Source organism: Ovis aries, chromosome 12 (assembly GCF_016772045.2).
Source record: "Ovis aries strain OAR_USU_Benz2616 breed Rambouillet chromosome 12, ARS-UI_Ramb_v3.0, whole genome shotgun sequence".
Lineage (NCBI taxonomy): Eukaryota > Metazoa > Chordata > Mammalia > Artiodactyla > Bovidae > Ovis > Ovis aries.
The window spans coordinates 32,037,934-32,052,648 of record NC_056065.1 but is presented as its reverse complement, the minus strand read 5'-3'; the positions used below and the strand labels follow the sequence as shown (position 1 = coordinate 32,052,648).

Below are 14,715 nucleotides of genomic sequence, written 5' to 3'. Positions count from 1 at the left end.
AACAAAGTACAGGGAAGAATCAGCTTGTTATTCCATTTCTGGCACCATGTGGAACATGTAGCAATCTACTTAATTATCCGTGACACTGATCTTTAAAATATCCTTAAAGCTGAAAAAGTAATCTATCCTAACTTGATAGAAATATTCATATAATTCTCATTGTCCTAAAAGTGTGACAAGCAACTCTGACCTAAAATTATTATCCTTATATTGATTTATCAACTAGGATATCTCCCAAGCAATTCCCTCAACTATTAGTTATCCTGAAGACTAATTTTTAAATTTTAAAATCAGTCTTGTGAGCTTGGTTAGTGACCAGTTCCTTGAATCTGCTTGTCTCTGGCTAAAGTAATACACTGGGTCAAGGAACTTCTAAAGCTGAGCATCATAGTAAAAATCCATGGTGAAATTTCTACTCTATGAAACAAAATGTGAAACTGAATTATAAAAATCAGGTACAAAAAAAAAATCAGGTACAAATGAGATAGTATTAAGTGATCAGACAATTTTTCTAATTTCTAAGCTTAAAAAGCATGAGGAAAAGACACAAATCATGTTATGTTTAAACATCTACAGAACACTAACAATAATTTAAAAATAAACAACAAAACTAGGAATATATCTGAACAAATAAAAAGTTTAACAACATCTTTGCAGGACGTGACTGGTTTAACTAGATCACAAGGCTACCAAATTTACGTGCTTTTACCATCATCATGAATTCACAAAAATGCCAGAAGTCCTGCAAAAAAAATTTTCAACTAAGCAAATACTTATTTACAGTGTTTTGCACTGTACAAAGAATTCCTTGCTTAAAGACTAGAGTTATGTCATGTATGTTTAAAAGAAAAAAAAAAAAAAAAAGACTTGGCAGTGGTAGCCTGAAGTCCACCAGATAACAGGTAGGTGACAAGACACAGGAAGACAGAAGCAGGGATTTAAGCAATACCTCCTTCACTTGATACCATCAAAGGAACAGGTGAATATTTTTTTTTTACTGTTTACTTATTTGTAGGCAACATCTGCAAATGGATATAAAAGGCACAGTAGGATGTACAGTAAAAAGTGAAGTCTCTCTCGTACTCTTCTCTCCCCTTCCCTGCTACAAGGCTGCTGTTTCCACCTGCTTTTTGTGTCCTTCCCTAAGTAATTCTGCATACACAAACACATATTTGCATATTCCACTTATGCAAATAATAGCAAAGATATATACCTGGGCAAATTGCTTTTCTACCTAACAAATCTTAAAGCTCATTCTCTCTAACCTTGCAAAGGGAAAACCTCATTCTTTCAACAGCTGCACTGTATTCTTTTTTATAAGGACACATACATTTACTAAACTGGTCCCACAGAAAGGCATTTGGGTTGTTTCCAACCTTTCGTCTTTATTAACAATGTTGCAATATACTTCCTGGTACATACTTTGTTATTATTTTACCCTGGGCAAGTTTATCACCAACTCTGACAGAATCCTAAAACATTACATAAACTAAAGAATATACTGGAAAAAAAAAAAAGAACATATTGATCTTAGTCTTTCTTAAATAACCCACAGGACAATTCTTACTTGGTTTTTATGGGTTTTCTTTCATTCTATCCCTCATACCAATATTAGCCTTTTTATCACAACTTTCTGTGATTTAGGAAACTTCCAAGTTTCAGGAAAAATATTTTCAGAGTATGAAAACTCATTAAAATTTCTTCAAATCTTAGGAAAATGTTAATTTGTTATTATAACTATTTACTCTAAATTGTTATAAAACACTAAATTTAATGAATTCATATTAAACTGTTATAAAGTACTAGTGACTTTGAAACAATCAATAAAATGTTATTATTTAAGCAGAACCGGTTTTCTTTTTAATTCATTTGCTTAATATAAAACAAACTACTTTGTAATTTTGACATAGACTTTTAAAATAAGTCTCTTTACTCATTTTTTTTTTACACAGTTGTTTTTAAAGATATACTAATATAGTCATTTGGATAAATAATTTTTAACTCAGTTGTTCTTGTGTATAACAAAGCCTAGTACTCTCTTAGATAATATCTTACTAAGACAGGACGTAATGATGGAAAGATAGTGGCTGATATATGTTTGTTTGAAACAGGTCATTGTGATTGGTGATAAATGACTTTCGGGCAATATATACTCTGAGTTCTTCCAAGTTTACACACAGGTGGTGGTTCAGGCTGGAAAAGTTCAGCTGCAAAAGGCTTGAAATTACATTTTCGTGAACAGCTTGCTCATTCAAACATTAAACAAGATTGTTCAATAATCAATGCCTTAGTAAGGATTACTGTATGGTTTAAATCCCACTTAAATTGTTTGATTGAGTAGGAAAATATGGTTAAATATATTCAAGAATAACCCTAAATTATCCTGCTGAGGAGTTAAGGGAGAAAATGTGTGTATTAGCTAGTATGTTTGGTCACTAGTGCCCTACAAGGGTTGGGGTGTAAAAGCTTCTAATCTTGAAACACTTGCTGTGCAGAAGAGTCCTAAGGTGAACTGAGACGGAGCCACTCATAAGGCATTTTTTGACAAATCTATATATGATAAAACTTTTAGTATAGGGTCATTTCACAAAAAGCCTCAGATGAAGCTTCAAATTTCAACTGCCTGTTTGGATGCCAACCTAAAATATGTGTAAGTTTTGTGTGCAATGTGCTTAGTCACTCAGTCGTGTCCAGCTCTTTGTGACCCCATGGACTGTAGCTCCTCTGTCCATGTGGATTCTACAGGCAAGAATACTGGAGTGGACTGCCATGCCCTCCTCCAGGGGATCTTCCCAATCCAGGTATCGAACCCAGGTCTCCTGCATTGCAGGCAGATTCTTTACCATCTGAGCCACCAGGGAAGCCCATAAATTGTGTGGAATATAGAAAATTCTTCTTGGGAGCTGAGGAAATTGTTCTGAAACACAGGTCCAAGCAGGGGTCACATGTTAGCAGCAGACAGCAAAAACAAAGAGGTTTCAGTAGAACTACCATTGCCAGTCTCACCCAACCACCAACATCCATGACCACTTTACCAGGGCAGATAGTCCTCCTTCTGTATCCACAGGAGATTGGTGCCAGGACCCCCAGAGACATTAAAATCCACAAGTGTTTAAGTCCCTTGTATAGTGCAACATTTGCATATGACTTATGCAAACCCTCAGGGATACTTTAAATCATCTCCAAATTACTTATAATACCCAATACAACATAAATGCTATGTAAATAGTTGCCAGCATAGCAAATTCAAGTTTTGCTTTTTGGAACTTTCTGGATTTTTTTTTTCAATTTATTTTTGATTGACAGTTGAATCCTTGGATACAGAACCCATGGATATGGAGGGCCAACTGTACTCTAAACTGCAGACTCCCACATTTGCGATGAACAGCTTCTCACATGGGCAACTCTGTGCAGTATGTACCTAGATAAGTAGCAAGGACATATATGTTTAATTACGTTTAATGTTTCTCCTAACTAGCACTGGGAAGGCCAGATAAATGATAGAAGATAAATATATCTTTCATTCTACTTTTAACAGATACCTCAAAGCAAATTTGGAAAAGTATCCTCCCAGATACAACATTAACCACATATTTATATTAATAGCTATATGTAAACTACCTCTTGTTGCTTTGCTAAATTCCCATAACACTTATGATCCCACTCATTCATGCAGCATTTAACAAATACTTCTAAATATCACAGCTGTATATTTTATACTACTTAACTAAAAAACAGAATATGTTCAATTGTTATAGAAACAAGGAGCTGTGGAACAGTAATTAATGCTGTTTTGCAGATCAACCATATCAATCGAGAAAATATTTCTTTATGAATCTTAGATGTCTTCACTTTTGAACATTTTTAATTTTGAAATATACCATCTAAAACCCCATTAAACAAATGAGTGGGGCTCAAAGGTGGCTGCATATTGTGTGGCAAGTCTCTTTGAGGAAAAACGTAAGTTTATAATGCCTTATATATTTTTCTTACATTAAATAACAAGAACAAATGTAAAATTCAGCGGGGATATAAGATGACAAATATAAACTCTTTAAATACAAGGGCTCAATACTTTGCTTCCCCCACAGTGACCAATAAAGTTCTAGATACTGTTAGTACTTATTTGATATGGACTAATTAATGAGAGAGTTGATATGGACTAATTAGTGAGATGGTTAGATAGCATTACCAATTCAATAGACATGAACTTAAGCAAACCCCGGGAGATAGTGGAGGACAGGGAAGCCTAGTGTGCTTAGGGTCAAAAACAGTTGGACAAGAGTTTGTAACTGAACAACAACAATGATAATTTTAGAAAAGTAAAACTCTACAATTCTTTGAAAATAAAGCCATTCTACCACCTCTTCAAAACAAAAGGAAATTAACAATATTAAAGTGAAGAATATTTAAAGGAAAAAATCCAGTCATCCAATCAGCACTCACCACAATCACAAAAACATCCTCTAATTTGGTGTTTATTTTACTGATTTTCTTTGACCATTATTTTTACATTAAAATTGAATATAAATATCAAACAAGCTTCTTAATGACCAAAAAAACACAGCTGTACCTCACTGAAATAAATTAGAATATTATTATGATGGAGGTGGGGGAGAGCAGAACTAAAATTCTATGTTCTCCAAGATGAAGAGCAAAATTTCTTGTATGTACTTTTAGGGCTTAAAAACCAATACAGCTAAGTCTCATTATTTTAATTATAGTTAAAATAATAAAAACCTATTTAACACCACACATTTTCCCTCCAGAAAAGCACCAAAGGTCTACAATACATTAGAAAACAACTTACAAATGAGAATAACCCTGAATTGTTTCCTCATTTCTTATCTTCCCATGAACTGAAGGTCAGTTACACCTTCAGTACATTGAGTTCCTCTGCCTCCCCTCCCCCTTACCATTTACTTCATAAACCATAATGTGTAATCATCCCCTCTGGCCTCAGTAATTGATCCAGAGGAGGAAACCTGATCCAGGCCTGAGCCAATCAAGCTTCCCTTGGGAATTTGATTGTGCGAGATGCCTATCACCTAAGAGAGCATCCTAAAGAGAAAAACCGCCAGTTCTGCCTGCTGAGATCCAAGGAGCTGCCTAAGGCCAGGCCATTCCAAGGTTTAGCCATCTAGGTATTCTTTTAAACATAGCCCCATTTTGCTTAAGACAGTCTCTTTTCCATTGTTTGTAAAGAATCCAGATTATTCACAAAGCAAAGTCCCTGCAAGACGGTATGTATACAGCCCATTCTCTAAATTCACATCCTGCACTAGTAATAACTGAATATAAGATGATTAACTTATGTACACCTGAAACTAATACTTGTAAATCAACTATACTTCAATTAAAAACTAATTTAAAAAAAAAATTAATTTCTAAATTTTAATATCCGTGCCGTCAAGAATAAACCTCTAAAACATGGTACTGGAGGACACAGGGATAATATAATATTATTTAGTTGTTTTGTAACTGTTCTCTTAAATATCATAAAAGCCATTATAAACTTATGATTTTCCTCAAAGAGACTTGCCACTCAATATGAAGCCACTTTGGGGCTCCACTGGTTGGTTTCTTGGGGTTTTAGACTGTATATTTCAAAATAAGAATATTTAGCTCTTTTATACTGCTTTCATGTACACTTTTTTCCCCAATTTGATTTTAAACTTAATAAAGTCAGATGACAAGTGTTTTAAATTTTCTTCCCATAGCTCCTCAGAACCAGAGGCTATCAAGCCCAACTCTATATAAAAGTTTGGATCAGGAAATGTTGTTATACGTAAGTTTCTAAGAAGGTCCAAGAGAGGAAAGAGAAGAAAAAGGAAAGGAAAAGAAAAAAACCAAACTTTTTTTTAGAATGGAATGAAATGACACTAGTCGGCAAAAGTGACTCCTGAGTCTTGACTTAGTTTGCTACTAGGTCTTCCTCTTTCCAAAATCACTCCAACTAAGTGAATTTCTGCTGTGAGAGGAGATGGAAACAGTCAATGTTACAAGCCTGAAAGAATGGTATCTCTTTTCTATCTAATAGCAAGAGTGTTAAGGGCTAACAATTTCATGTACATAGCACAGAGGCATTACTCAGGCCACTTAGTTTGGCCTCCAAAATAGTCTGTATTTTCTCTTTGTCCTTGTTCCTCTGAATACATGAATACTACACTGTAATCATAGAGCTCAAAATGAACACCAATCAAGAAAAAGCCAGAATAAACACTACGGATTACAGCAGAGAGTAGCAATGCCTCAGACCCATACCTTTGAACTATTCTAGCAACCAAAAAAGGGTTTCCACTTCATATCTAGTCTTCAAGCTCCTCAGAAACCTAACAGTCTTGTTTTGAATTGGTGCTGATTACCTGTGCTGATGTTCTTGGTAAAGACCCTTCCACAGCCCGTGTCCTGTTGTTGATTTCACTATTTGCCAATACTAAAACACAGCAATCCGCAGCAATTAAGGAATTATAAACAAAGATGACTGTTCTTTTATAAAAACACTCAAATGACTGCAATTAGCTTGTGATTCCACAGTAGAGCAGGTTTAAGTTACTAGCAGTAAGCTGATCAAATTAAACTATTTGACAGTAACCAGACACACTAGCTAGGAAAACATATACAGGGTATCTGAATTTCTTTTTAGCAAAGACATCCAAGTGCACTGCTCAGTTATCTCTTAAAGGCTTAAGACATCTGCTTTACCTTACAGGATTACATTTACCTTCCAGTCTCATACACAGATAAGTGTCACATGGATGACAAAAATCTCAGGTATCTTGTATTTTGTACCTTAAACTACAGTATAAAACAACTCACAAGGAAAATGGGAGGAGGAATAGACTTGGAGGATCTCAGGTTTCTGACTAAGAAGCTCCAGATTCTAGGTGCACGTGTGTGCTCTAATATACACACTTAACAAGGGTCAGAGATGACCACAGTCATAGATAGAAGGATCAGACATGCAACCAAAAAAATGCATAAACCAATGTTACGCCGCTCTTTATAAATGCCAGATAAAAACTCCCCTAATCATTAAAACATTTATGGAGATATTTTCTTAAAACACACTGACATTGAACTGCAGATTTCAAGTCAAAAAAAATTTCTCTCATGAATAAAACCCTTCCTTTAAATGGGTTTTCAAAATATAATATAGACAGAAGACCCATTTTTAAAAATGTCATGGATCTCCCATTTTTTAAAGATAATTTTATTACATTGAATTCAATATAATTAAAAGTTGGTTCAATGTAAAGAACCATCCATCTTGGAGCCAGAGTAGCCATGGGAACTGTCCTCTATTAACTGTCCCCCCCCTTCTTTTTAACTGAAGCATACAACAAACTGCGGGAAATTCTTAGAGAGATGGGACTGGCAGACCCCCTTCCCAGCCACCTGAGAAACCTGTGTGCAGGTCAGGAAGCAACAGTTAGAACTGGACATGGAACAACGGACTGGTTCCAAACTGGGAAGGAGTACATCAAGGCTGTATACTAACCCCCTGCTTATTTAACTTCTATGCAGAGTATATCATGCAAAATGCTGGGCTGGATGAATCACAAGCTGAAATCTTCAACCCTGAATATTCATTGGAAGGACTGATGCTGAAGCTAACGCTCCAATACTTTGGCCACCTGAGGCCAAGAGCTGACTCATTGGAAAAGACCCTGATACTGGGAAAGATTGAGGGCGCAAGGAGTAGGGGGTGACAGAGGATGAGATGGTTGGATGGCATCACTGACTCAATGGGCATGAGTTTGAGCAAACTCCTGGAGATAGTGAAGGACAGGGAAGCCTGGCGTGCTGCAGTTAATGGGATCACAAAGAGTTGGACATGACTTAGCAACTGAACAACAATACATAGTTGATTTACAATGTTGTGTTCGTTTCAGGTAGACAGTGAAGTGATTCGTTATACACATATATATACTTTTTCAGATTCTTTTCCCTTATAGGTTATTATAAAACATTGTGTTCCCTGTGCTATACACACTTTACTGTTCTTTTCAAATGCTTTCCCCAGACAATACTGAATACCTCAACGTCCCTTTTTCAACTGATAAAAAGTACTCTAACATCACCAATCTTCACTTACTGTTATGCAGCTAATCCACATTAATCTTTGGTGTCAGTACTGACTTAGTCCCCAAAACATACGTAGATTTGTATCCAATTACTGTTTAGTAAGCTATCAAGTATATTATCAATTTACAAGTTCACTCTAGATTTGTTCTAGGCAACAATTTTTCCTAAAGATACTTAAAACTACCAAACTAATCCACCCTTTCTCACCAAAATTAAAGAAACAGAATAATATTGGTCAGATTACTGAAGATAAGTTCATATAATTTAAAAATTTATGCCTCAGAAATAAAGATAATGCCATATTATCTATACTAATACAGTAAGCTTAAATAGTGAACAACTTAGAGATCTACTGCCCTCAGCAAAGAAAAACTGTTTAATAGAAACACATGGCAGTCAACTGAAATTTGTTGAGGAAATGCACAAAAGTTATACAATTATCAGTTACCTATTTTCTCATAGATAAAGGAGATAAAACTTTAAAGGAGTAAAGCCTTTGAACTTAATAGTACAACATAAAAAATACTAGCTAAAAATACTATGCAACAATTGTTAATCCCAGGAATGCTGGGGATTCCACATTAAGCTCACATCAATAGTCAATTAAACTGCCCAGGAATATATTAAAAATAATAAGGCTTCCCCAGTGGCTCAGTGGCAAAGAATTCGCCTGCAATGCAGGAGACACAGAAGATGTGGGCTCAATCCCTGGGCGGGGAAGATCCCCTGGAGGAGGGCATGGCAACCCACTCCAGTATCCCATGAACAGAGGAGTCTTGTGGGCTATTGCTCATAGGGTCACAGTCAGACACAACTGAAGCGACTGAGCACGTATTAAAATAATACAGGAAAGGGCTAAACTACAGAATTCAAAGAAATTTCTAAGGGTGATCCAGGTCACACAACATATATTTGTTAAGTATTTACTTCCTCTCTGCCTCACATGGCTTCCCTAGTGGCTCAGATGGTAAAGAATCTGCCTGCAATGCAGGAGACCTGGGTTCGATCCCCGGGTTGGAAAGGATCCCCTGGAAGAGGGCATGGCAACTCACTCCAGTATTCTTGCCTGGAGAATCCCATGGAGAGAGGAGCCTAGTGGGCTACAGTCCATGGGGTCGCAAAGAGTCGATACAACTGAGTGACTAAGCACACACTGCCTCATGTAGTACTGGGTGCTATGGATGAAAACAAAAAGGGAATGAGTCCTCTTTCTGAGAAACCTACATTCTAATAGTACTAAATCACTTCAGTTGTGTCCCACTCTGCATTGGCAGGTGGGTTCTTAGCACTAGCGCCACCTGGAAAGCAGCATATTAGGGAAAGCACAATAATCCAAGAAAGAAAGATTTAACCAAGTACACCACACAGTGGTAATCACTTATGCACAATCTTGGAAAATACCATATATATAAAACAATCCTGATATGAGACAAAGAAACAGCAATTGTTATAAAACTGGAAGAATGGCTTACCTTAAATGCTAATTCTCCACCAGCTTCAAAATTATGGAAGGTGGTTTAGAAGATAATTTTAGCTGTATAAGGTCAAGGCATTAAAAAAACACTGAAGTTATTTTCTTTTAAATTATCTCTCAACCTTTCTGAGTATTTCAAGGAGAAAGTCTCAGTTGCTGCTGGTACGTCTTTTGCATTTCTTCATCACTTGCAAATAGCTGGTTTCAGACCCTTCAGCAGATACCCACATCTAGCTACATTTTTTTCATTGTGCTTAGTTTTATGGCCAACTTTACATATAGCATGTGACAGGACACACTTTCCCTTTATAATTAATTTTACTTAGTATTTCCTCTTTATTAACATTAAAACCCTGGGGAAAAAACACAAAGAAAGGAAATACTGTTCTACCTACCCTGATCACAAGCAACTAACCTCATGCCTGTCATAGCCAAGACTACCAAGCTTTACTTTCACCAGAACAATAAACAAACCCATGCTTAAGGCCTGATATAAAGTACAATAGTCAAAATCTCTGTAGTTTCTATTCGACGAAATAAAGAAAATAGAGACTAATTTACTTTGAGGGAATTGGGGTGGGGGGACAGTAATAGACCTTCTAATAAAACTATTTTTGAGTTGCCAGGAAGGGGCCTTCCTATTCCCATATTTTAACCTTTTGAAAAACCCATACTAACACCCTTCTCCATCCCCACCCTGGCAATGCTTTTCTAAGTAACAGTTGTCCACCAGACTATAAACGCCTTGTGAGCACAAGCCCTGCCTTTGTCAGCTAAAACTCTGGGGTTAAGTGGTCCCCTATAGATACTTATTATGTGATTGTTGGATGAATGAACTATGCCAGAAATTGGTCCTATACTTAATTCTTCTTCTCTTTTTCTTACAAGACCTATTGAATTAAGTCATCCATCCATGCAAGTCCTACACACTTATTTAAGGATCTAAAGTATAAGTATCTAACAAGTTATAACTTCCTATTAAGTCCCAAATCTAAAATGATGATGAAAATGCCACAAGCTTTGCACCTATTCTTTCCAAAAAGACATTTTATATTTAAAATAAATAGTTAAATGCAATGTCAGCTTTTCTTTAAAAAACTGTATTTTTATTGGGAGAAATTCCTTATTTTATGATTCCATTAGAGACACATTATGTGTATACCACTTCTGGAGAAACACTATAAAAGTCTGAGTTTATGGCACGAATATGACAAAATATACTGATTAAACTCTAAAAAGTGCATATTATTTTCAATAATACACAAAACTTAAATCATCAAACAGAGCAATTCAAGTCCAAAATGTCCTTCCAAAAGTTGACTTTTCCCAGCTCTCTATACATCTTAAGAATTTCAACAGTTCATAACTATCAATTTTATAAGTCAGGAGAACTTCACTAAGAGATGTCAGCTTACTGGGACTGACCAAATAATATAGTTACCAAAGTGAATCACAACGGATATTCTTAAATCTATTCATTACTTATCTACCAGCATTAACAAGAAATAAGAATCCTTTGGGTTCTTAAAACACTAGAAGAATATAAATTTTTAAATTATATAAGGAAGGTAGTAAGCCAAAATTTTACAGGTGAGTCAAGCCTAACAAGTTTGCTCATACATGTCTCCTCTATCTTCAGCTAACATTCTAAAGCCAAACTTGGCTCCTTCTCAATCATTTCTCTCCAGACTTTCCAAGGGCATCAGATCAGATCAGCCCCATGACCTCCTTTCAAGACTACTTTCTACAGTAACATGGTAATACCCTCTCCAACCAACAAGCAAGTTCTACTTCTTTTCAAAGTGATTATTAAAATAGAGGATCTTTTAGAATAAATGCAAAGTGGTTACATCCCCCCAAACTTCTTACAATCTATATTTATTCTGTTATTTATGTTAGCTCTTTCTGTATAAAAGAATTTGCCTGCAATGCAGGAGACCCGGGTTTGATTCTTGGGTTGGGAAGATCCCCTGGAGAAGGAAATGGCAACCCACTGGAGTATTCTTGCCTGGAGAATCCCATGGACAAAGGAGCCCAGTGGGCTACAGTCCATGGGTTTGCAACAGTCAGACAGGACTTAGCAACTAAAACACAACCATTTCTGTATTAGGAAGATATCAGAAATGACAGTGAAGTAGATAAAGGGGCCTCAACCTCTCCTCCTGCCCAGAAAGAGTTAGGTATTCCCATACTTTGCCATAGCACAGCAATCTAGGATCTTAAGAGAAAAGGAAGGTGATGGTCAGTCTTCTGGCGCAGCTCCTACAGTAGTGTGAGGCAAGACCTTTAGGGGTGTCATGAAGTAACCTCCTATGTTACTTACGTGTGTAGCCAGAGAGGTGGAAGAATAGAAGATAAGTGGTGGCAGTGTTAGTGGTAATACTAAGAAGCAATTGGTGCAACAGCGATCTTAACCCAGAAACGGGCAGGATGGATTTCCTCAAGCAAAAAACAAGATTTTCTCATTTAACTTTTGATGTACTTATGATTACTTTTTTCTGCCTGCCAAAATGGTATTCAACTTCAGGTAGAACACTTCTAATCGAGCAGGCCTACGAACTTGTTAGAATGCACACAGCACTATTATGCCATGTACACAGCTCATGAAGAAGAAACATTCTTCCAACCTAAACAGCAGTTAACTTCAGACATTACAGTACCATTCGTTCTGAAAGGGCTTATTGCTCAACTATTTCGAATTTTGAAATTCGTAACAGTTACCTATGAGCCTTTAGAAAGGCCTAGTCTCTTGGCTGCTTCAAAGCAAACGACAAATAGGAAGAAGGTTTATACTGAAAACCACGTGTCTCCCGGTAGGAAGTATATTATTACTATTCCATTTCCCGAAAGTTCACTCTAGGTGTGAGCGTTAACAATGTGAATATTTCTAAATACTAGATTTGACACTTGTGGTGTTCTTTCATTTGCCTCACTCGTAAAAGAGCTGGGATGCCCACCTTTAGGACCAACAAGTAAAATTAATCTTCCTTAGTATACCGGGTACCGAGTAAAAAACGGGGCCATTACACGGTTATAAACCGCCCTTAAGCCCAAAAGTGGGTTCTCCTGTCAACAGAGTGGACCCGATGAGGCAAAGCTCTGCAAGCTCGGGCCTGCAGGTGGGGGACTGGCGAGTCTGGCTTTCCGGGCGTTTCGGCCCACTTGGTATCCCCTGGGCGGATGGGTGATGACGGGGACGATTTTGCGGCCCCCTAGGGTCTCTGCGCGGAGTCGCCAGCAGGCCTCGGGCGGTAGCTCCTCAAACTCGAGCGGTCTCCCATCTCCACCCCGGCCCCAGTCCTGGGTTTGAGCACTGGTCCTCGGACCGAACACTGCAACTCCCCAGGCATCGCGCATCTCAAAGGCTCTCAGAGTCAAGCCGCATTTTCCTCCTGAGCCATCTCGAGCCCGCAGCCCGAGACCCAGGTCAGGGGTCTCCGACCTCCCGCCATTTCTCCACGTCGCCGCAGCTCGTAGTAAGAGGAAAGAACCTCAAGGTGACACCTTATTTCGGACGGTGGATGCGAGTTCTGGGCCCGAGCTAAGGGGCCGGCTTCCCGTCAGAGCCCTGCCGCCTCACCTGGCAGCGGCACACGATGTCGGCGTCCTGCGCCAGCAGATCCACCACCTTCCCCTTGCCTTCATCGCCCCACTGCGCGCCGAGCACCACCGTCACCCGGTTCCCTCCAGGCCGCGCCCTGGGGCGGCCGCAGTCGCCGTTGGGCAAGGAGGATGCCGCCGGGTTGGTCTCGGCAAACGCCATGGCTCCGGAGACACGAGGAGAGCCCGAAGGGGACGCGAGAAGCTTGGAGTGCGCGAACTGAACTGCCCTACGGCCGCCAGCCACATGCGGAGGAAGAAGGAGCCAGAGCCAGCCCGCCCCCGCCCCGCCTGCCGGGTCGCCACCCTCCCGCCAGGCCCGCCCCGCGCTCCCGCCGCCTTCTCAGAGGGGCACCAGGACCTCCCCGCGCACGCCGGCCTTGGCAGCACCGCCCGAGGAAAAAGCCACGCCCCTTCCGCGGCCGGGCGCGCCCCTCCAGTACGAACTCAGAACGGGAAGGATGGGGGCGGGGCTTCGAGCGTGCTTCACCCTCAACGCCCCGCCCACCAGCCCTTTCTCGGGCTTTTCAAACTGGAGAGGCGGGGAGGTACGTGCCAGTGCGTCAGACTACAACTCCCGGCAGCGCTCTGGTCAAAGCGGTGTATTCCGGTGATTTGGTGTCTGCCATGTGCACGTTTCAGTTTGTGAAAATGTTTAAGTTGTTTCTTAATTTGCTTTTATTAAGGAATGAGATAGTGTATACAAAATATGAAGGGTGGAATTTCAAAATACAAATGGGATGAAATTGGAACATACTATAGATTTAGAATTGGAAAGTAAAGGTCTGAAAGTAAGAGATGCGAACGGGCATCAGAAAAGGGCAAACTCGAATGTAAAGCAGTAATGTAGAGGTCATTAGGCCTGAAAATCTACAGAATACGCAGAGTCCTGTATCTTCTTATTAGAATTAAATGCCAATGTCATTGTAATGTATGCCAGAATACAGTAACAACCCTATGAGGTAGGTAACACTATCTTATCCTTATTTTACAGGATTTAAAAGTTAGTTAACTACCTCTAGTGAGGAGTGAATTGGTGCCTAGATGGTCAGTCCAGAGCCCAAGTCCTTTGTGTAGTGTTTAGTGTTTCAGTTCAGTTCAGTTGCTCAGTCGTGTCCGACTCTTTGCGACCCCATGAATCACAGCACGCCAGGCCTCCCTGTCCATCACCATCTCCCGTTTCAGTTGCCATTAAAGCTCATTTTAAACGGAATCAGGAAGCCCCAAAGGGGAAAGCTCTCATGCGGGTACCACTCCGAGCAGATTGCCTAACAAGGAAGAAGGAAGATAAGAATATTACTTTTCTTTTAGGATAAGGGAAGACAGTTTTCACATAGGAATTTTATCTCCTGCTTTTAAAAAATGGAAGGCAGTTTCCTCCTTTGCCCCAGCAACAATGCTCTAACCTTTGAAATCTTTTTGTCACTTTAGTTAAATGAATAAATATTATTTTATAATGATCTGTGATCCAATTTAGTCACGTCCAAAATTTTTGATATTTTTGAAAATCTTCCCCCAAATCAAGCTATAATTGAAGTCTTTTTGACCTTAAA

The 14,715-nt window shown here is 38.9% G+C and overlaps 1 protein-coding gene across 1 annotated transcript in view; it reads right to left on the bottom strand.

The window, feature by feature from the left end:
• The window catches only part of ADSS2 (adenylosuccinate synthase 2), a 32,286-nt gene extending 18,857 nt beyond the window's left edge, over window positions 1–13,429 (bottom strand). Inside the window, exon 1 of the mRNA XM_027976332.2 lies at window positions 13,143–13,429. Within this exon, the coding sequence (XP_027832133.1) occupies window positions 13,143–13,325 (183 nt within the window). The 5' untranslated portion in view covers window positions 13,326–13,429. The remainder of the gene's footprint in view (window positions 1–13,142) is intronic.
• Window positions 13,430–14,715: the final 1,286 nt, after the last annotated feature.